A 21822-nucleotide genomic window follows, 5' to 3' on the forward strand; every position below is an offset into this window, starting at 1 on the left:
TTAATTGAGTAAAGCTATTCAAGAGGAGATCTTACAAATTAAAGTTAGGCCCTCAGTTGAGTGATGATACTTAGGAGATCTTTGAATGTGAAGGTTCGTCCTTCACCGAATAGGGGTATTTTTGGGTATTTGACTTTTGTCCTTAAGTTTAAAGGCTTGATCTTGGCGAAATAGGAGTGTTCGGGAGGGAAACCTTATAAGGAAAAATAGTACACCATTGAATACATAAGGTTAACTATAATAAAACTGGAGATAAGTGGAATTCCACATGCGCAACATGAGCTTTCCAGACAGTTCTTCTAGCTTGTAAGCCTCACCTTTAAGGTTTTGCCGAATTTTGAAGGGGTCAACCTAATTGGCTGCTAGCTTGCCTTCCCTGGAGTCCTTCCTTACATCACTTTACACCTTCCATACCAAGTCTCCTTCCAAAAATTCTCTTGGTTTCAATTTTGAATAAAACCTCTTGGTCATTCTCTATTTTCATGCTTCAATTGCAAGCCTTGCTTGATCTCTAGTTTTGTCAATGAGGTCGATTTCACCCTTTAAAGCATCAATGTTCCATGCTTCTTTGTAGTACAGTTGTCAGAATAAAGGCTCTCCCACCTCTACTGGAATAAAAGCATCAGTACCATAAGTTAGCCGAAATGGCATTTCTTTGGTGGTGGATTGTAGAGTGCACTGAATTCCCCATAGAACTTCTAGTAATTCCTCAACCCATTTCCCTTTGGCCAAACCAAGTTTCTTCTTCAACTCAGCTAAGATGACTTTGTTGGCTACTTTGGCTTGCCTGTTGGTTTGGGGATGTTCCACTAATCTAACTCGGTAGTTGATCCCTAACCATTTCACAAAGTCATTCAACTTTTTATCCATGGACTATAAGTCGTTGTCAATTATCACTGTGTGTGGGAAGCCGAACCTTGTGACTATATTCTTCCATAAAAGCTTCTTGACATTATGTGTCAAGATGATGGTTAGAGGCTCAACTTCTAGCGATTTTTGAAGCAATCGATTGCAACTAACAAATACATACATTGTCCTCTAGCTAGTGGAAAAGGCCCAAGCATGCCACCACATGGCAACTGCCAGGAGGAAGCAAGAATGAGTAGCTCGTCGACAGGTTGGTGAATTAAGTTGCCATGTTTCTGGCACTGAATGCACCTTTTTACATACTCAACATTGTCGATAATCAATGTCGGCCAATAATATTTAGCATTGAGTACTCGAGTTGCCATCATCTAACTCCCTAAGTGCATTCTGCAAATGCCTTCGTGCAACTCCCTGATTACATACTCAGCTTGCTCCCCAGTTAAGCATGTGAGTAAGGGTGTCGAGAACCCTTGTCAGTAAAAATCTCCAGACATCATGGCATATCTTGATGTTTTAGTTCTTAAAACCTTAGCATTCAAGGTGTCTTCTAGAAGGTTTCCTTTAGTCAGATAATCAATTATATCAATCATCCACTCCTTATCTTCCGAAGAGATGTTCATGCATTCATCCAAGTGTATACTCGGTTCTGGCAATCCTTCCTGTATTAGGGTTCGTAATTGACTAGTTCAATGTGCTTAACCTACAAGTCTTCACATTCGTCTTTTAGCTTCATAAAATCATGATAATACATCAAGAGTTAGGGTTTTTTGACTTGATACTCACCATTGATCTGTCTATCCGCCACCTTTGAATCACTCCAACATTTTATCTTTTTTGCTCCAACATCCATGGCTAACCTAAGACAGACTAGAAGTACTTCATATTTTGCTTGGTTGATGGAGGTTTTGAAGCCAAATATGACAGATTTCTCTAATGTCATTTGATTTGGTCCTTTTAATATGACCCTAGCTTCGCATCCTTTCCGATTAAAAGATCCATCCACATGTATCACCCACCATTAGTCTTGAAAGTGACTAGCTGGATGCAACATATTAATAAAATTTGCTAAGTATTGGGCTTTTATGAACCCCCTTGGCTCGTATTGAATGTCAAATTCTGGTAACTCAATTGGCCATGCCATCATTCTTCTGGCCAACTCAGGTTTTCTCAACACTTTGGCTATTGGACAATTCATCCTAACCACCACCCGATGACTTTGGAATTATTGTCAAAGACGTCTCGCTGCATGTGTTGGACAAGTGGCCTCAGAAATTTTAAGAAATGAGGGTTGAATTAAGATTTCGTTGACTATTCCTAATTGAAAATTTCCCTTTCTTAAATATTCCCTAGATTCAATTATTTCTTTAATTGTAAGTTACTCGAATAACAAATAAGGAGAAGTAAACTTAAAGAAATATAAACACGACATAAAGTAAAAGAGATTAAGGAAAGAGAGAATGCAAAACCGGATTTATACTGGTTCAGCCACAACCCGTGCCTACGTCCAGTCCCCAAGCAACCTGCTTGAGATTTCCACTATCATTGTAAAATCCTTTACAAGCAATGAACCACAAAGGACTTCCGTCCTTTGTGTTCAGTGATTACAGCCAAGAAGTTATTCCCACTTCTTGCAATGAACCCCAAGGAACATTGGTCCCTTGTGTCCAGTGATAACAACCAATAAGTTATACACACTTCTTGCAATGAACCCAAAAGACGTTGGTCTTTTGTGTCCAGTGATCAACCAAGAAGAAAATCCTGCTTCTTGCAATGAACCCAAGGAACGTTGGTCCCTTGTGTTTAGTTTTTGTAACCAAGAAGACCTTCTCTTGAAAACAGTCACCAAGAGTAGGTTTCTTGAAAAGCTTTTTGTAAGAATGGAGGAGAGGAAGAAAATAGAATAGCACAAGTTTTTGCCCAATGAACTTTTCTTGACAAAGCAAGTGTTGAATAAAAACTCTTAGAAAGATATTGAGAATATCTCATTTTGAAATTCTTGCCACGGTCACATATTTATAGCCATTTGATGGCTCTTGAAGAAACCATGTTAAAAGTTGTGACTTTTGGCAATTTCTTCAAAAACCAGTCACTTTAAGAAAGTTGTGACTCTTGGCAATTTCTTCAAAAACCAGTCACTTTAAAAGTTGTGACTCTTGACAATTTTTTCAAAACCAGTCACTTTAAAAGTTGTGACTCTTGGCAATTTTTCAAAACCAGTCAATGGTAATCGATTACTATAATGGTGTAATCACTTACACAGTTTATTTTATCAAAGGTTGTGACTCTTCATGTTCAATTTTGAAATTCAACGTTTCAGAACCACTGGTAATCGATTACAAATATTGTGTAATCGATTACACTATTTTGAAAATATTTTGTTACAAGTTGTGACTCTTGAGATTTGAAATTCAACGTTCAAAAACATTGGTAATTGATTACATGCCCATGGTAATTGATTACTACTTTGTAAAACAGTTATAAAATTGTTTTGGGCTTCTGGTAATCGATTACTGCCTTATGGTAATCAATTACCAGAGAGTAAAAACTCTGGTAAAAGATTTTTCTTTGAAAAATTATTTTGGACAAATTGTGTTATTCAATCTTTTCTTTGAAAAATTCTTTTTATACTTATCTTGATGTTTTTCTTGAGGTTCTTGCATATCTTGAGTTTTCTCTTGAATCTTCTTGATTTCTTTAATCTTGTTTGAATGTATCTTTAATAATCTTTGACATCATCAAAATAATCTTGGAAGCTTTGCTTCTACAGCATGAACTAATGGCAACATGACCTTTTCAATCAATTGGTATCGGGTTTTAGCATCATGCAAAACTCGGCTAACAAAATAGACAGGATGTTGGGTTCCTTCTTGTTTTTGAGTCGCTGCTCCACTTACGACTTTTCCAAAACCTGAAAGGTATATGATTAATTTCTTTTGTGTGTTCGGTTGAGTCCCATGTTATGTTTCTGGATCTATGCAAATATTTCTTCTAAATCACGAGCATGGGATTCAACTTCATTGGACTTGACCACTATGTCATCAACATATACCTCCATATTTCTTCCAATATGATCTTTGAATATTTTATCCATCAAACATTGGTATGTGGCCTTGGCATTTGTTAGGCCAAATGGCATGACTTGATAGCATTAGTTGGTTGATTCGATTATGAAGTTCATTTTTTCTTCATCTCGAGGGTGCATTTGAATTTGATTGTACCCTGAGTATGCGTCTAGAAAACTGAACAAGTGATGCCCTATTGCCCCATCCACCAGTTTGTCTATAGTGGGTAAAGGGTATGCATCCTTTGGGCATGCTTTGTTATGGTCAGTGTAGCCTGTACACATTCTTCATTTGCCATTAGATTTATTGACCATAAATACATTTAAGAGCCAAGTCGTGTATCACGTTTCTCGGATAAACTGGGTTGTGAGAAACTTCCTAACTTCTTCCTGAATGGCTCTTCGCCTTTCCTTCCCCACTTTTCTCTTCTTTTGTGATATTGTCCTGACATCTCAACACATTGACAGTGAACAGCAATGATAGTTGGGGTCTATGCTAGGCATATCTATTGTTGACCATGCAGACAAGTCGGCATTGGCATCTAAAGCTCAAACTATGAGTAGTTGCTTTGCCTCTTCCAATTGAGTTCCCGTAAAAGTCACTTGTCCTTCTTTGGCTCCCAATTGATAGGGTTTGGTTTCTTCATTTGGTTTTACTCTCTGGTCTTCCTCGGTCCTTGGGTCTAGATCCAAATTTTCCCCCTTATTCGTGCTGTCAAAGTTACCACATTAATTTCTTGTGACCTCAGTATTTCTTAAATACCAGTGAGTTTCAGGCTAACCATGTAGCATTCCCAAGTTTCCTTTTTATTCGCATGAATAGTGATGATCAACCCCTCATAGGATGGGAATTTCGTTGCAAGATGTAGGATGGATACAATGGCTCCAATGGCATTAATCGATGGCTGGCCAAGCAATATGTTATAAGAGGTGCTAGCATGAATGATAACTTACTTGACTATAATATCCTTGTACACAGTCTTCTTGGTGTTGAATCTTGTCAACAATTCTATGGATCCCTCGTGCCTACCCTTTCACTAGCAAATCCAAAGAACGAATCATCGTGGGGTTGTAGTGCTGACTCAAGTATATCCAATTGCTTAAAGGTGTTCCAAAACAAGATGTCAATCGAGCTCCCCTAGTCTAAAAGTGTTTTCCTTACCAAGCAATTGGTCGCCTCGATGGTAATGACCATGGGTCATCTTCTTCAGGATCAATACCCTTGAAGTCTGCACTTGTGAACATTATGTCGAGCATCTCAACCATATTTCGCGTGGCCACCATGTTTACAAATTGAACATTGTGTAAATGTTTCTTCTTGGGCAAGGAGGTGTATTCTCCACCTCCAAAACCATCGGTGATGTTGTTTAGAATCCTTCTAGGCCAATCCATTTTTTCTTCCCTTTCTTTGGAGTGACTACTTGGTCGTTCTTCTCTTTTATGCCTATCTTGTCCTGGGGCACGACTTTTGTCTTGGTCCTGGTACTTGGAACCCTAATGTTGAGTGAACGGTTTGTAGACAAAGTCTTTCAAACACCTTTTTTTATTGAAATCCTCAATTTTATCTTTAAGTGTCATGCATTCTTCCGTTAAGCAACCTTTATTTCTATGGTATCAACAATGCTTTGAGGGATGATCCCTTGGTGGAGTGTTGGCACATTTCGACACTGCTAAAACCTCAGTAGCAAGGGCTTGCTCCAAGATCCTTGATTTACTAGCATTAAGGGGATTGTAGTAGTTGTAGCGAGGTTTAGGAGTTCCGCACACATATTCTTTTCCTTTTTGAATATCTCTCTCCACCTTCTTTTTTGGACCAGGTACTTTGTTTCTTAGTTGTCGATCATATTCAATGAACTCCTCCAACTGCATGTACTTAGTTGCCCGACAATGAAGATCACCAAGGTCTGTTGCTGGCTTTTTGCAAAGACTATTGACAAAAGGACCGGGTCATAATCCCGTAACCAGGTGGTGCATAGCAACTTCTGGATCAAGGTTTCAGATATCTAAAGAAACTTTTCCAAACCTCTTCATAAAGGACCATAATGTTTCCTTCTTTATCAGTCGCAAACTGACCAACACTACTGATGTCAAGTGGATTGGTCGTCTAGTTGTAAACTGGATTCCAAATCCAGCCATCAAAGTCTCAAAACAATCTATGGAGTTTGGCAGGAGCCAGGTGAACCAACTTAGTGCTTTCCCTTTAAGGGAAATAGGGAATACTTTGCATATGATAGCATCATCCATTGTATAGAGTCCTACTTATGCATCATAAATGTCAATTTGTTTGTCAGCATCGGTGGTACCATCGTACTTATCTAGCATCATGCCTTTCCCAGTAGGAGGTAAAGGTGTATCTATGATACCAACCACGAAGGGATTCCTAGGATCAGGAACAAGGGAAAGTTATCTAGCATCATGCCTTTCCCATTTGGAGGGTGTTTTGATCAATGAGGTAAAGGAGTGTTTGAGGTACTCAGCATGGCTGAATACTTGAACACTAGTAGGGAATTCCTAGTATAAAGGAATTCCAAGTGTTCAGGTATCTGGTCATGTCAAATACCTAAACACTAATAAGGAATGGTTTGGGGAACTACCATTGTTATGGAATTCCCAATGTTCAAGTATTCAGTCATGCTGAGTACCCGAACACTAGTGAGGAATAACTTGGGGAATTCCTAGTGTCAAGGAATTTCAAGTGCTTGAGTATTTGATCATGCGAAATACCCGAACATTGGTGAGGAATGGCATGAGGAATTCCTAGTAACATGGAATTGCAAGTACTCATATATTCTTAAACATATTTTTATATATTTAAATTATCTTAAACATATTTAAATTTTTATATATTTTTGAACATATATTAGATGTACAGATATTACATCTAATATATTGTAAAATACTTTCTTCGATCTTAAATATATAAAAAAAATCGATTCACATTAATTAATAAAACTAATTAGTATCATTTAATAATAATAGTTTTATTAAATATTTTTTAAACTCCCCTTCTTTAAAACTTATGAAAAAAGAGTCATTGATCATTCAATCTCAATTAAATGAAAAATATCTAGACTACTATTTTATTAAATAGGATAAAATTTATTAAAATTTACTTATATTTTATACCAACATACATAAGTTGTGTTTTTACTTATATTTAAAAATCAAAAGGAGTAATGGAAAGCATAAAGATTTAAATATGATTTTCATATAATATCATTTTTTCAATTTATTACCTAAATTTATTTTATTTTATTACCTGATATTTTCAAAATTTTGATTTTAATATTTAACGTTTGTCTTAGTCCGTTAAATGATGACATAACAAACTAAGTGTCACATCATCAATTAAGTAATGATATAACAAGTTAATGAAAGATCACATCATTACTTAACAAATTTAAACTAACAGCATATATAAAAGTAAAAATTTGAAAATATATAATAGTAAAATAAAATAAATAAAAATATATTTTTAGATAAAAAAACTAAAAAATATATATTAGAAAAATATATTTAAGAAAAAAAATGATTAAGCTTCCTAGGGATTTGTAACATAATAGTGCACAGAAACGCAAATTGAGAGAAGATAACTTTAAATTTTAACCCACTAAATTAACTTTAACAAAATCTTTATTGGTATTTGTCATTAAAGGTTTATATAGCATAAAAGAAATTGATATACAAAAGTATTTTGGTGCGGCGTGCTCTAGTTACAATCCTCTTCAAGTCTGAATGAATATAGAATGAAAAGGCTCGAAATACAATGTACAGTAAAGTCCAATCACTAGTCTTTTGCTACATAGATCGGTATACAATGTTAGCTTCAATCAGAATCTATGTGCCATGAAAAATATACTCTAATTTGTGACTCATTTCATAAATTAATGGCTTGTACCTATCACATTCAGCAAAAGTTGCGGCTAAGTATTGACATAACAGGGTATATGCTTTTTTTCCTTCATGGGTCAAGAAACAATGACACGGGGGGAGCATGCATCGTACAATAAGTGGCTTCCAAAAACCTCGCCGAGACAAAGCATTTCTTTCCTAAAGCCGCAGTGTTGATCATTGATGCTGCAACACATTCAAACCATTTTCTATAAGCTGTCTCGTTGTATATTTGGCTGAAAACTATGAAAATGAGTATTCCATTTCCATTAAGATAAATGGTTATTGTGTAGTAAAATGTGAAGGTAATCCCTTGGCGTGTTGACTTTCCATCTCAAGAACCATTAAGGATTTCTGCCTCTGATATCTGTTTCTCTTGGCGGCTAATGCTGCATGAGAAAACATAAAATGGTCAACACTTAGTAGAGAAATTTAAGCATCAAACATACCAGAGATCATTCTAAACCCAAACATTTGTCATTTTAAGGAATTTAAATGGTTCCATACTGAACAAATAGATTTAAGGACAGAATGTGTCTATTAGCACTCCTAAATGTTCACTGCCACTCCTATTTAAGTAATTTTTGTCTAAAATATCCCTTTCATCTTTGTTAATTAAATTAATGAGAAGGGTACTTTAAGTAAAAAAAAATTATCAATTAGAACTGGCAATAGACGCAGGGGAGTGATAATAAACAAATAGGAGCAGCAATAGACATATGGAACTTCAATACAAATTGGTGGGTACAATGTACAAGGCAACTACAAAAAATGGAATTAAATCGCTTCTCCTTATGTAGACTATTGGCTCCTATAGAAGATAAAAAGCAAAGCATATTAAGTATCAGTGACCGAAATGGTAAAACCAGTTAAAATAGAAAAGATGCACAACAGAGTAAAAACAAAAAAACTAGAGACAAAGAATCCCAGCAAAGATGTACCAGTTATTAAAAGTTAATGTAATTTCTCTAATAATTTGAAAATGACCTGAGAACGCGTTTTGTTGACAACGTGAAATCAAAACATAAGCTTTTAATACCTAGGCCAACTTTCAGTCCTCTTTTTACCTTGATTATCATTGTCACATAGAGGGGCCAATGCCTTAATGCGTGCTTTTGGAAAATCATAGCCTTTGTGTGGGTAAATAAATTGTTGGAGATAAATAGGTGTAACAGACAATTTCACCATGATGCTTGATTTCTCTCTACATTTAAACATGGTATCTAGAGCCTAAACAAGAGGAAACCCTAACTGGTGGACCCACTGCCCTCTGATAATTTTTTTGCTGAAACCATATTTCTCTGGCAGTTTTCGGCCCCCTGCCATCATGCCATGTACCTCTTCTAGCAGTCACAAATGCACTTTCTGGCAACTACAGGCTTTTATACTGGCAACAACCAAATAGGGTGCACACCATCACAACCAGCCTATCCCCACCAGTCAAGCTCTCATGTACCTCCAGACATGTCAATTCAGGCACCGTGCTATTCAAATTGAGCATTATTCATCATGCTTTAGTTTTTTTGTTCACTGTTTGTTATCTCATTTAATGAAATTCCATCATTTGTTACTTCTTGGGATTGATGTGGCATAGTCAAAGAATGGTATTATGATTTCCTAAAAGGAAGTATGGGCACTCCCTGTGGATCATGCCAAGTGTCAACTGTTGCTAAGTCAGGATGAGACACTTTCAAATCCAAAATGTATAGAAGATTGGTTAAGAAACTGAACTATCTCACTATTAGTTGTTTAGATATCCTTCATAACTCTTCCTGTGAAGGATAAAATAATGTAGTAACTCACATCCTAAAATATATCAAAGAAGCTCTAAGGAAAAGGTCTCTTGTATGAAGACAAGTTCATACTCAAGTTGTGGGATACTCTGATGTATATTTGGGCAGGCTCTCCTATTTGTAGGAGATCCACTTCAAGTTACTAAATTTTTGTTGGTGATAATTTGATTTCCTAGAAAAGAGCATTGCTGCAGGGTCAAGTGCAAATGCAGAATATCAAGCCATGGCTTCAACCACTCATGAACTCATCTGGCTGAAATAGCTATTTAAAGAACTAATATTTGGGAAGGTTACAAAACTGACGCTCATTACTTATTAGTAACAATCAGACAACCCTACATTATCACCACAAATCTGGCGTTTAATGAGACAACAAAACACATTGAGATTGATTGTTATTTTATTCAAGAGAGATTCTTACCCAGAGACATCATCACTAGTTTTGTCAATTCAAATAATCAAACTAGCAAATGTTCTCACCAAGTCATTGAGAAGGTCCTCGAATTAGTTATATATGTCATGAGCACGCTCCATATGATTTATATGCTCCAACTAGAGGGGAAATGTTAGAAATATTGTAAATAGGGAAATGTATTGTATGTATATTTATCTGTATTTATGATTCTAATTCTAATTATTAAAAAAAAAACTTCGCTTTGTAATTCAGCCACTTGTGAAACATATGTTCCTTACTTCTTCAATTATCATTTGGAAATTCTACACAAGTGTAATAATTTTCCTTTGTCCTAAAGATTAACATGGTAGTTAACAAGTTATTTATTGTACTTTGATTCCAAACACCTATCTTAGAAAGCTGGGTTTAGACCTAACTCAACCCCAAAAGCTAACTCTTATGGTGAGGGTTGTCCCACACTTATATACTTTATCTTGACACTGTCTCTGGCCAATGTGAGACTTGAGTTTTTTCAACACACCCCCTCACACCCAGAGCACTTTTGGGCTTGATGTGTGGATAATATGATATGTGACCCCTTTTTAATGGATCTAAGATAGACTTTGATACCATCTTACAATGTGAATTTGGATCAAATACAACCCCAAAAGCTAACTCTTAGGGTGAGGGTTGTCCCACAATTATATACTCTATCTTGGCACTATTTCTAGCCACTGTGGAACTTGAGTTTTTTTCAATAGGAATGACTATGTAGTTTTAGAATTAATGATTAATAAAAAAATAAATCAATCAACTCTTGCTAATGAATTTGAGATCTAATGATAAAATTAACTTGCTAGAGCAATTGAATGAATGAAGAAATGAATTTCTTAAGTTATTCACTAGGTTAAATATTCGTAGTAGCATATTAGAGTTTAAATTAAAGTAATATCATACTCTAGAGTTAACCCAAAGCTAAAATAATGGGGGGAAATATTATATTATTCTTCTAGTTGTTCTTAAAATTAAAAGATGTTACTTGAAGCTATTTGGACATAAGGAGTATTGCTGGATGTCAACCTTGATCTGGTAAATTTATTTGACTAATTTACTACCTTGATCAGTAAATAAGGAGTATTACTAGAAGCTAACCTTGATTACTACATTAATTTGACAAATGACTGGTCTTTTATATTTAAATTAGAGAATTCAATTTAATTAATTAAATGAATACTTATGAGTGGAATATGTATGTGTACATACACACACATATATATACACAAAAAAAACTACGGTCCCTCGTGTGGGCTGTGCAGTCATAACAATAAAGACTATTTTTTAACAATTGGGGTCCAGTGTCAAGAATTAATGGTAGTAGGTTGCTTCTCAATTTTTAAACCAAAAATAAATTCTTCAATGCAACTCAGTTTTTCTTTTCTATAAACATGATGGTGCATAGTTCAAACAATGGTGTGCGGGCATGAGATTGAAGCTTATTGACAATCTACAACAAGGATAGACCAAAATGTGGCTCTACAACATATAATAAACAATGGAACATGACTACAATAACACAGCATAAAAGCCAAGGTAAAACCAGATTTGTCAGTACTAGGCCAATTATGGTGCATTAACACTACAATTAAGAAAAAAGGAAAAAAGAAATGATAAAAATAATATTAATTAATAAACTGGAAAAGCATAACAGTCCATGGGTACAACAAACAATTAACAACGAAAATATTGCAGTTTCTTGACATGCAAGAATCACAAATAAAAATACTTCATAAAAATCAAATCCTATTTTCTTAAATAAGATTTAATTTTGATTTGCTGACCACATAAATTCTTTTACTTTTTCACTATCAATGAATTAATTCTGCTACCATTTAAAAAACAGTTAAAATTTTAACTGTTTGTAACCAAACCTTTTGGTTACTAGAATAAATAAAAATTCTAATGTGTAACATAAAAGAGAACAAACCACAACACTAAAGTAATTAAAGCCATACCAGTTGGCTTAATAAAAACTTGACAGAAGAAAATCTTAATGAAATCATACTTACATGTTAATTCATGAGGTAGAGCAAAGTCATAGTCATTTCTTCTCCTCCTAATGTAAATATAGACCAGCAGCAGTATCACGCAGAAAACAAAAAGACAGGACAAGCCTATTGCAATTTTACCCTGAGTAGATAATTTGCCATTCTCCCAAAACATAGGACAATCTGGCAGAGATGGTACACCACACAGACCTTTGTTTCCAGAGAGACTGAACACAAACAAATCAAATTGAAGATGTCAGATTATTTCTCATTGAATTATATAATTACAATTAATTGCAGCTTTAATAAGTACAGGCATGGCATACAATCCTTTGGTGATATTATTAGAATTTGGACTTAGAACCAAGTGGCAAACTCAACCCCACAAAACTGGCTTGTAAGGTGAGAATTACCCAAGCTTTATAAGGACTATATTGGTCATATCTCTAGTGATGTGGGACCTCAATCCACTGAGAGCCAACGTCCAGGTAGCTGACACTATGAAGTTTCACTCATTCTTTCTGGACAGCCCCTCCTTAGTACTTAGGTAGCCTTTTCTAAGACACTAGCAACTAGCATTGAAAGGCAAAGGCCACAATTAAAGAAGGCTAGGGGTAACTGCAATTAGGTGATTTTCCAAAAGATATACACTTTTGTACCTATTACAGCCTAAGCAACTCAGGCCACAACTAATGCTCTGATTAATTACCATAAGGAAAAAATGTTAGTAGGAGCATCCATGTCAGATTTGAAATGGGTAATCGTCTGATTTTGTGATTCATAAGCATACTTTTCACTTTTTAGTAAAACAAAGCCATTGCATAGTCAGTCCTTTAAAGATTGAAGGTAAATCAAAGTTGAGGATTTCTAAAATCATCAAATTTACTTCAACTTGCATGAATAAATCAATTTGGATATCTTTAGATAAAAAATGATTGTACAGGCAAAAAAACATTGAACAATGGAAAGAGACAGAAGGGAAGGAAACTTTAAGTAAAGATGACATCATGAGCCTACATGGGTGTGGCTCAGCTAGCAGTTTATTTTAAATAAGTACACACAGACAAACACAAGAGAAACAGACAGGACCTCAAAGATAATCAAGTATGGAAGTCGTGTAATATTTCAATCTTAACACATTATCCAGAGGATTAAAGGACTAAAAATATGGAATGAAAAGGTCATACTCAATAGCTCCACCATGCACACCAATCGAATAAAGTTGCTCTGGTACTCGTCCTTCCAATAAGTTACCATTCAGTAGCCTGACATGATAAAATGTTTTAGAAAAACAGACCAAAGTAAGCAAAAATTGTCAGGTGGGTAAAAGGAACACCTGCTTAAGACTCACTAGACGTAAAGTATTGTCTACCATTTCTTTTCTACAATGCCCAACCACTTATGAAGAATAGCAGTTTCATTGACGACTTAGGAACTTAAAAACAAAATTAATAGCTTTTTTCATAATGAGGTAATAATATAAGATGAAGTTTAATGCAATGCTGAATAACACTTATAATTACAGAAATCAACGCACAAATTTTTCTATTTTGATCCAGTAGTTCCAGATTCATTACAAAAGAAGTAATCAGACCAAGTTTAATATTGAGAACATGATGTGGATGCATTTGTGGGGAAACAATATCAACAGAGAAAAAACAGCATGGTTAACATCTATGCTCCAGCTTGAGGGGGAGTGTTAAGAATCGTTCAGAATAAAAGGGTTTTAGTATGTATATGGGTTTGACCCATGTGCTTGTCTATACTTAACCTAGTAATTTTAATTTGAAGGGAGCTACACATTGTAGAGTACCCAATTACAGTTTACTCATATGCCCCCCTTCTCTCTCTCTACAATGGGAATAAAAAGGAACAGATAGTGCACAGAAGCATGAATAGATCAAGAAGAGAATGATTTTAAGTTAGAACATCAGTGCATCTGCTCTCAACTATAGATTTATCTTTTTATATTCTGTATTTTCCATTCATGTAAAGAGCTAATCTCAGTTGGTTTTGGTTTTATTAGTAAAAAATCATCTCTATCAGATTATAGCACCTAATTTATGTCACCTAATTTATGTCTCCACACCACCATTATCTAAGTATTTAAGAAAAGGGCAATCACAATAAATATAAGGGTTTTGCTATAATGAGGCTGTAAGAAATAATATGAGATCAATAGCCTTATTTAAGAAAGAAAGTATTAAATGTTTATAATTTTCATTTAATATATTTTTTTTTATCCCATACTTGGGTCCTAAAGGCACACGTCAACAAAATCCTAAATATAGTGCAGTAGGTACTTACACGAGCTGCAAACTTGAAGAGGCAATACTATCTGGTATGGGGCCTGTTAACTGATTGTTGGACAAGTCCCTACAGTATTTTTCAAAGAAAACAATTAAAATATTAGATACATAACATTAGATTTATTTATTGACAGCTGAATTGTAATATTTACACAAGTTATTTTTTTTTATCAGCAAATTTACACAAGTTATTATTTTCATTAAAACAATTTACACCATTAAGTGGCTCCAGAACTTACCATGTGGTTTTTCCTTTCTATTCCTAAAATTTCTCTAAGCCATGAAACATAAATTATCTTATTACTCAAAAACCCGATAGAATTAGCAAATTGATTTTTTATTGTTTGGATAAAAAAATAAAAATAAAAAGGCGTTTAAAATTTTTAAAAATGACTTGTTTGTTGGAACTTGGAATAAGGTACTTACGCAAGAAAATCATAAAACATATATTACACAGATATATGATAATATTCCAGTAAATATCCATTTTGGTCATTCATTTATAAATGAATAATAATGCAACAAATTGGTCATTCAATCTCAATTTATGCTATCAAATTGTACCTTATAGTAGCACCAAATTGGTACCTAAAAGGACAAAACTGATGGCATTTAACCAGAATGATCTATACAATATTTGTAAAGGTGATAATTTCATTGCTTCTCAAAAGGCATAATGGACATTTTCTCTTCAATATTCAGTACAATAGCAAAAGTAAATGAAAGAAATATCTATTACAAAATATGAATTTTAAGTGGATAAACTTATCTTCAACTAATCAAACAAACGACTCCAGTCAGTTGAGTTCTATAAAATATTTTGCATAACATTTAGAAAAACAAAAGCCCAAAACTTACAGGTGTATCAGGGATTTCTGACCAAGTCCAGAAGGTATTTCACCCACCAACAAATTAGAACTCAAATTCCTGGAAAATTAAAGAGAAGTTACCCGACCATAGAAACCAATATAAAAATTACTAAGTTTGTCTTGGAAAACACATATCAAAAGCATAAACTTAATGAATTACAATCTACTACAGAAGTATATGGGCATCTAGATACAAAATTCCAGCCAAGATGCATGTACAACAAAGCTGGCACAAAAATATTTAAGGAATTTTATCGGTGATTTAAGAGCAGAAACAATTTAGAATAGTGTGCATTTATCAAGTATAATGCAGGAAAGGTGTTAACATATATCATGATTGTGCCAACATGATGTGTCATATCAGAATATAAACACAGTAGCCACTGCAAAGAAAACAAGTTTGGTTGAAAGTACCAAAGCTGATCATATAAAAAATGAATAATCATTTTAATGATGGTTATCAAACTAGCAAGTGAACTCGTAGAATTTTACAACTTTACAATTTTAGGTTGGGAAATCAAGTTCACTCACTCACAAACTTGTTTCTCTGAAACCAGCAATCTATTTGTGAAACCAGCCACACAATCAAAGCATTTTCTGCATATTGTGATCCCAGAAAATCCAGGTTGTGACTCATGAAGGAGAAAATTGTTGTTGCAAATCCAGGTCATGACCCTTGAACCCAAATGCAGGATCAAATCATTTCTTCAAATCTGTTTTAATCTGTGCTTGCAAGTTTCAAATATAACCAAGTTTTGTACGTATTCTATTTCTGCTCCACTTCCATGTGTGTTCTGTGTTTTTTTTTATGTACTGTTTGTGCTCAAGTTCTATCATATTCTGTTGTCTTTTATGTATTTTCTCAACTGACATTTATGCTTGTTTTATTGGGATGATGAGTAACTAAGCACAGTTCTGTTTTTTGTGTTTCATTTCCCAAGGTAAAGTTAGAATATGTTTTCTTGTTCCCATTGCAGAATGTCCAGTTTAGCTCTATTTGTGTTCAGTTTTTTTCATTTTGGTGTTAATACTTCTATTTATTTCATGTTAGAAGGAGTGACATGTGTAAGTCATTAAAGGTGAGAGGATAAGGACTAAAGGTTTTGTTGATTTGGAATACTTACTAGAAGACCATTTTTCATTTTTTTTAAAATATGATTTTTGCATTGTTAAACTTTTATGAGTTGAGTTTTTTGAAGCTCCATAAACAAGAAGTTTGCATAGACTGTTGTGTTTGCCAACCTTGGTTCTGATAGAAGAAACAAGTATAAGCCAAGCAAAAGATAATGAGAACACAATAATAGCTGCAGACTATGACCATTGCTTGAACATATAAACCACAGAGCACCTCAAAACATTTTAACCACGTGATGTGAAAGATGACTAGCATATGTAAAACATTTGGCTGCTGATACTTACAGGCTTACCAAATCTGACAAAAGACTAATCTGATCACTTATGGACCCTTTCAAGCCTTGACTGCCCAAATCACTGAAATGAAAATTAAAACAAGGATAAAATCAAAGCAGCTTTAGGAGAGGAGATAAATCATAAATGATTGGAGAACTATTGTCTGAAATGGAAACAAATTGTAACTTCCACCATTTTCTTTTTCTTTTTCTTTTTTTTTTCTAGTTTCAGAGTGCATGAACTGAACCCATAAATCCCCTACCTACCAAGCCATTTAGGGTAAGGAATATATTGATAAGCCCAAAAAGTGATTGACAGAATAATTTAGATGAGGGAGAAATACTATTTTTAGTTTTGTACAAAAATAATAAGAAGCCTTTCTGATACAATGATATGGCCAGAACATATCAAGAGCACTTTAGACTCACCCACCCCTCTTTAGTCAGTATATTTAGCACATGATAACTACCTCACTGACCACCACAGCACCACTAACCAGGGACGGATCCAAGGGAGGGCAAGCAGGGGCTTTGGCCCCCCTCTCCCTTAGGACCCTTTGTGTATATATGAGAAAAAAAATAGAAAAATTAAAATTTGAAAAGTATTAATAAAGGAAAATATATAAGAAAAATAGTTTTTTTGAGTTGATATTTGCTTTAAAAAATTTTAGTAGTAGATCATATCTCTAATTTTGTCCATAAAATCAATAATAAAATATTTTTTAGACTTATTATTTATTTGAAGTTAAATATGTAAATAATTATGTAAAAAAAAAATGTGGTCCCCCCTTTAATACACTTCTAGATCTGTTCCCTACCACTAACCTTACACAAAGTTTCAAATGTCAATTATTAAGAGACTTTACGTAGCCATAATTTTCTTTCCCATAACCAATTAGAAGATCAATTGCATAAACTAAGAGAATGGAAAGGAATGCATACATTTGACTTATCACCAGAGTGGTACTATTCTTACTCGTACGGCAGGTAACTCCCTCCCAAGCATCCCAATTAGTAGGAGCACAAGGATCACCATTCCAACCCATTCTTTCAGGTACTCGAAATGAATCCTTCAATGCTTTCATGGCAACCACTGCACCCAAACAAAAAAAGCCATTCACTTACCACAATTCTCCAGTCAACAAAATCTAAACCAAGTCCCTCCCTTCCCCATTGTTGTAAATAAAAATCATTAACAAAAAAGAAACACCAAAATAATTGGTAAGTAAATATATTTGCAAGAAAATAAAAAACCATAACCCCCTAACCAAATTTTCAAAAACGCACCAATTCATGACAACAGTTCACAGTGGCACACACAAAGTTAATACCAAAAATTTAAAAAAAAAAAAAAAATCACATACACCAATCACCTAAGTAATCGGAAACCATATTCCCACAAAATTGGCAAACCATAACACCCTAACAAAATTTCCAATAACACACCACCTCATGACATCAATATTCCCACAAACAAAATTATTAACAAGGCGCCAAAAGAAGAAAACAAAATCAGATTACTTTTAACCACCAAAGTTTCCAAATAGGCAAGCTCTTAAAAAAGAAAACCCCCCATCTCAAAACATCCGTAAAAAAATCATAAACAACACACCAAATCAAGAAAACAAAACCCGATCCCTTCGAAACATCAAAATCACAAAAAATTTAAATAAATCAAAAGCATAATTCTCAATCCCCCAATATCCACAAAAATATCAAAAAGTCAAAAAAAAAAAAAAAACACCCACTCACCTTGTTCTGGAACAGTGGAAGGATCACTGGGCACCAAAGCGTAATTCTCAATCCCACAAATCAGAGGCGCACCCACCACCCCCACAAGCTTCACACTCAACACGCTGCTACTTAAATTCTTCACAGTGTGATGCCAAGTAAACGCAGCAAAACCTCCTACTTGCTTGTATATATCAATCCTAGTCAAATTATCATTGTTGATATACACATCAAACACTCTTTCCCCCACCCTTCTCACCCTTCCTTCAATCTCTGCAAAATGCAGCCACACCAAGTAATCGAGCTTCGCGTCCACGCTCAATTCGTACTCCAGAACACCATCACCCTCCTCCGCCGTCACCGCCGTCATCGCCGCGCTCTGGTACAGCTTCTCCGGGAAGTAATTTGGCTTCTGCTCGGTCCCGCTGATACCGCTCCGCGTCGACACGGCGCGGACCTTGCTCCGGCCGGTTCGGAAGTCGGAGTCCGACTGCCACGACCGCCCGAACCGGTCGGAGTCGTTGGAGAATCCCGGCCCCCACTGGTTGGACCCGCAGGAGAGTCTTCCATAGTTGACTAGAACAATGTCGTTTTTACCAATTGCGGCGGCGTCGTATGAGGCTGGATCGGCGGCGAAGAGCTCGATCGAGGAGACTACAGGAGGATCAGTGGCGAAGCTGTAGAAGCAAATTAGGGCTTCGGAGGAGGCGATGGTGGCGAAGAGGTCGGCGTAGGCACCGTTGCGGGCGAGGGACTGGGGCCACGGCGAGCGCCAGGAGAAGACGACGGTGGCGGCGACGGCGACGTCGAAGGAGGGAGGGTGGGACCGTCCGTCGTAGTTGTCGTAGACGACGAATGTGCGGAGGAGGTAGCGGGAGGGAGGAAGATTGGGGACGGTGTAGCAGTTCTTCTTGCCGGAGGAGATTGGGAAGAAGCGGAGGGTCTTCTCGTGCCCGTGCCGGAAGCGCAGCGGCTCCGACACGATCCCAGTAGCGCCGCCGCTGAAGTAGCGGTCGGAGAGCCACGTCGTGTTGAACTGGTCGGTGGAATTCGTCGGACTTCCGCAGTCGATGTGGTACGACAGACCTGTGAATTTTTTTTAAAAAAAAAACTATTAATTAAGAGTGTTAGTGAGAGAGAGTGTTTTGATTGTGTGTGAAGAAGCGTACCGGATGGGAATGAAGGAGTGGGAAGAGGGAGAGGGGTAGAAGTGGTGGTGGAGGTGGTGAAGAGGATGACGAATAAGAAGATTAGGAGAGTGAGAGTGTGAAAGAGAGACATTGTGTTTGTTTGTGTTTTACTTGGGGTGATGATGGTATGGGTGGAAAGACATAAAGGAGAGAGAAGTGGGTAATGTAATGTACTATACTAATCTAAATCTAAAATGAATGGGGAGAGAGAGAGAGAAGTGGGTATTTTATTTAATCATTATAGAATAGTGTTTGTGTGTATCTGTGTTCTTTACTTTGTCATTTGTGTGCCATGAGCTAGAGGGTAGAGGGAAGGAATGATAAATTTGGTGGCCAAAGTTTTGGCACTTTGAGTTTTGGTTTTCGGGGTTGCTTTATGGTGAGCTAGTGAATAGTGTATTTTGTGATTGGAGCTTGTGGTTGAAGGTGGGGGGAAGGGATAATGGGAGGGGCTACTAATCGTGTTAATTATACAAAACTGGTGGGGTTTGACACTGTTGTTACTCTACGTGAGTGAGTGAGTGTTGTGAGATATTGGTGAACTTGATGTTGAAATCCATAAATGGAGCTTTTTATGACAATAATGATATTGATGAGCTTTGCACGCACGTGACCAGAGCCAAGCCACCGTTCCCACTTCCCGCAACGAGAAACTCATCAATTATCAAACAACATTTTTAGATGGCAAATCGATAAGGGTTTTTAGAATATTGATTAAAAATTTATAAAAAAAATTATTATAAAAATATAGGATATTTAAAAATTATAAATAATATAATTTTGTATATCTAAATAAAAAAATTATCTTTTTGATTTCTTAATCAATATTTTAATACGCCTGTTAGGAAAACTATTTTCTAAATAAGTGACTTTATTTATTTATACATTAAATTTTTTTACAATAATTAGGAGTATATATAATGGAAAGAGATAAGAAAAAATTGTGATAAAGAGAGATAAAACAAAATAAGAATTTTTATTATAAATTATACATAAAAGAGAGAAATAAAAGAATATGTGATAAAAACAAGTTATATAAATATAAAAATTGTCGAATATGAATGATATTCTTTCCGAATAGATTGGGAAAAAAGTATCTTTGTTCCCAATTGTCTAACTTCATTTGGTTAAAGAGGCTATTGTTTTTCAAAGAAGATACTATTCAATCCTTCGCGAAATGGTCCCTGGTCGACAATATTTAAAAGAGTCACTCCATCTTTAGAAATGGATTCTTTTTTTATAATTAGTTTTCTTTTATAAATTTTAAATCAGTGGGTTCTTGTCAAAATTTATAAAATTTTCTGGAATAAAATAGAAATTCAATATTTTTACATAATAGTATCGCTTAACACTTATAATAATTAGGCTTAAATGTAATTTTTATCTCCTTATTTTCAAAAATATGTAATTTTAATTTTTTATTTTAAAATAAAGAAATTTAGTTTTCTTATTTGTAAATTTCAAAATTTTACTTATCTTATTTTAAAATAGAAACATTTAGTCTTTAATTTTATAAAATTCATAATTTTGATCATTACATCAAGTTCAGTAAGTGTTGGTGAATAAAAAAAATTAACTTAACCTGGATCAAATTTAGTGATGTAACACGAGATAATTTGTTTAATTTACATTTTATAATGTTAATTTTCTAACAAGTAATGCTTTCAGCATGAAGAAATGATTAAAATGATAGATTTTATAAAAATAGAAGATTAAATATTTCTATTTTAAAATAGGAGATTGAATTTATAAAACTTTAAAAATAAGAAAAATAAATATCTTTATTTTAAAATAAGAGATAAAAATTATTTGAAAAATAAAAGAAAAAAATTACATTAGAACCTAATAACTACTTCTATTTAGGTTTTTTTTCTCTTCTTTCTTTTGTTATAAAAATAAACAGAAAGTAGTTTTATCACTCATCTAAATTGTAATTGCATTACATTTGATTTATTGTAATCTCCCATTTATTTTTATTTTTTTAAAGACAGAGTAATAATATTATTATAGCTCAGTTCAAAGCTTGTGCCTGAACTTGATCATATCAACCGAGTACAAACGTTGAACACTCACCAATATAATAATGCAGCTACAAAATAGAATGGCAATTACTTTATCTACTTAAATTTTCTCTCAGCCAAAGGTCCTGGTCATAACAATAATCTTCCATTTACTAAAGGGACAACCAAATTTTGTCTGTAAAACATATACTTGTGGGCCAAATTGTTGGTTAAAAAGTCTCATACAAAGAAGTTAAAAAACA

The 21822-nt window shown here is 34.8% G+C and overlaps 1 protein-coding gene across 1 annotated transcript; it reads right to left on the bottom strand.

The window, feature by feature from the left end:
• Positions 1-7666: 7666 nt before the first annotated feature.
• LOC100797918 (receptor-like protein 4) lies at positions 7667-20104 on the bottom strand. Its single transcript, XM_003517961.5, has 9 exons — positions 19539-20104; positions 18391-19455; positions 17581-17731; positions 16649-16720; positions 15219-15287; positions 14359-14427; positions 13239-13316; positions 12073-12278; positions 7667-8208 (listed from the first exon to the last, which is right to left on the bottom strand). The coding sequence occupies exons 1-9, from the start codon at positions 19648-19650 to the stop codon at positions 8102-8104; spliced, it is 1929 nt and encodes a 642-aa protein (XP_003518009.1). The 5' UTR covers positions 19651-20104; the 3' UTR covers positions 7667-8101.
• Positions 20105-21822: the final 1718 nt, after the last annotated feature.

This window comes from Glycine max, chromosome 1 (assembly GCF_000004515.6).
Source record: "Glycine max cultivar Williams 82 chromosome 1, Glycine_max_v4.0, whole genome shotgun sequence".
Lineage (NCBI taxonomy): Eukaryota > Viridiplantae > Streptophyta > Magnoliopsida > Fabales > Fabaceae > Glycine > Glycine max.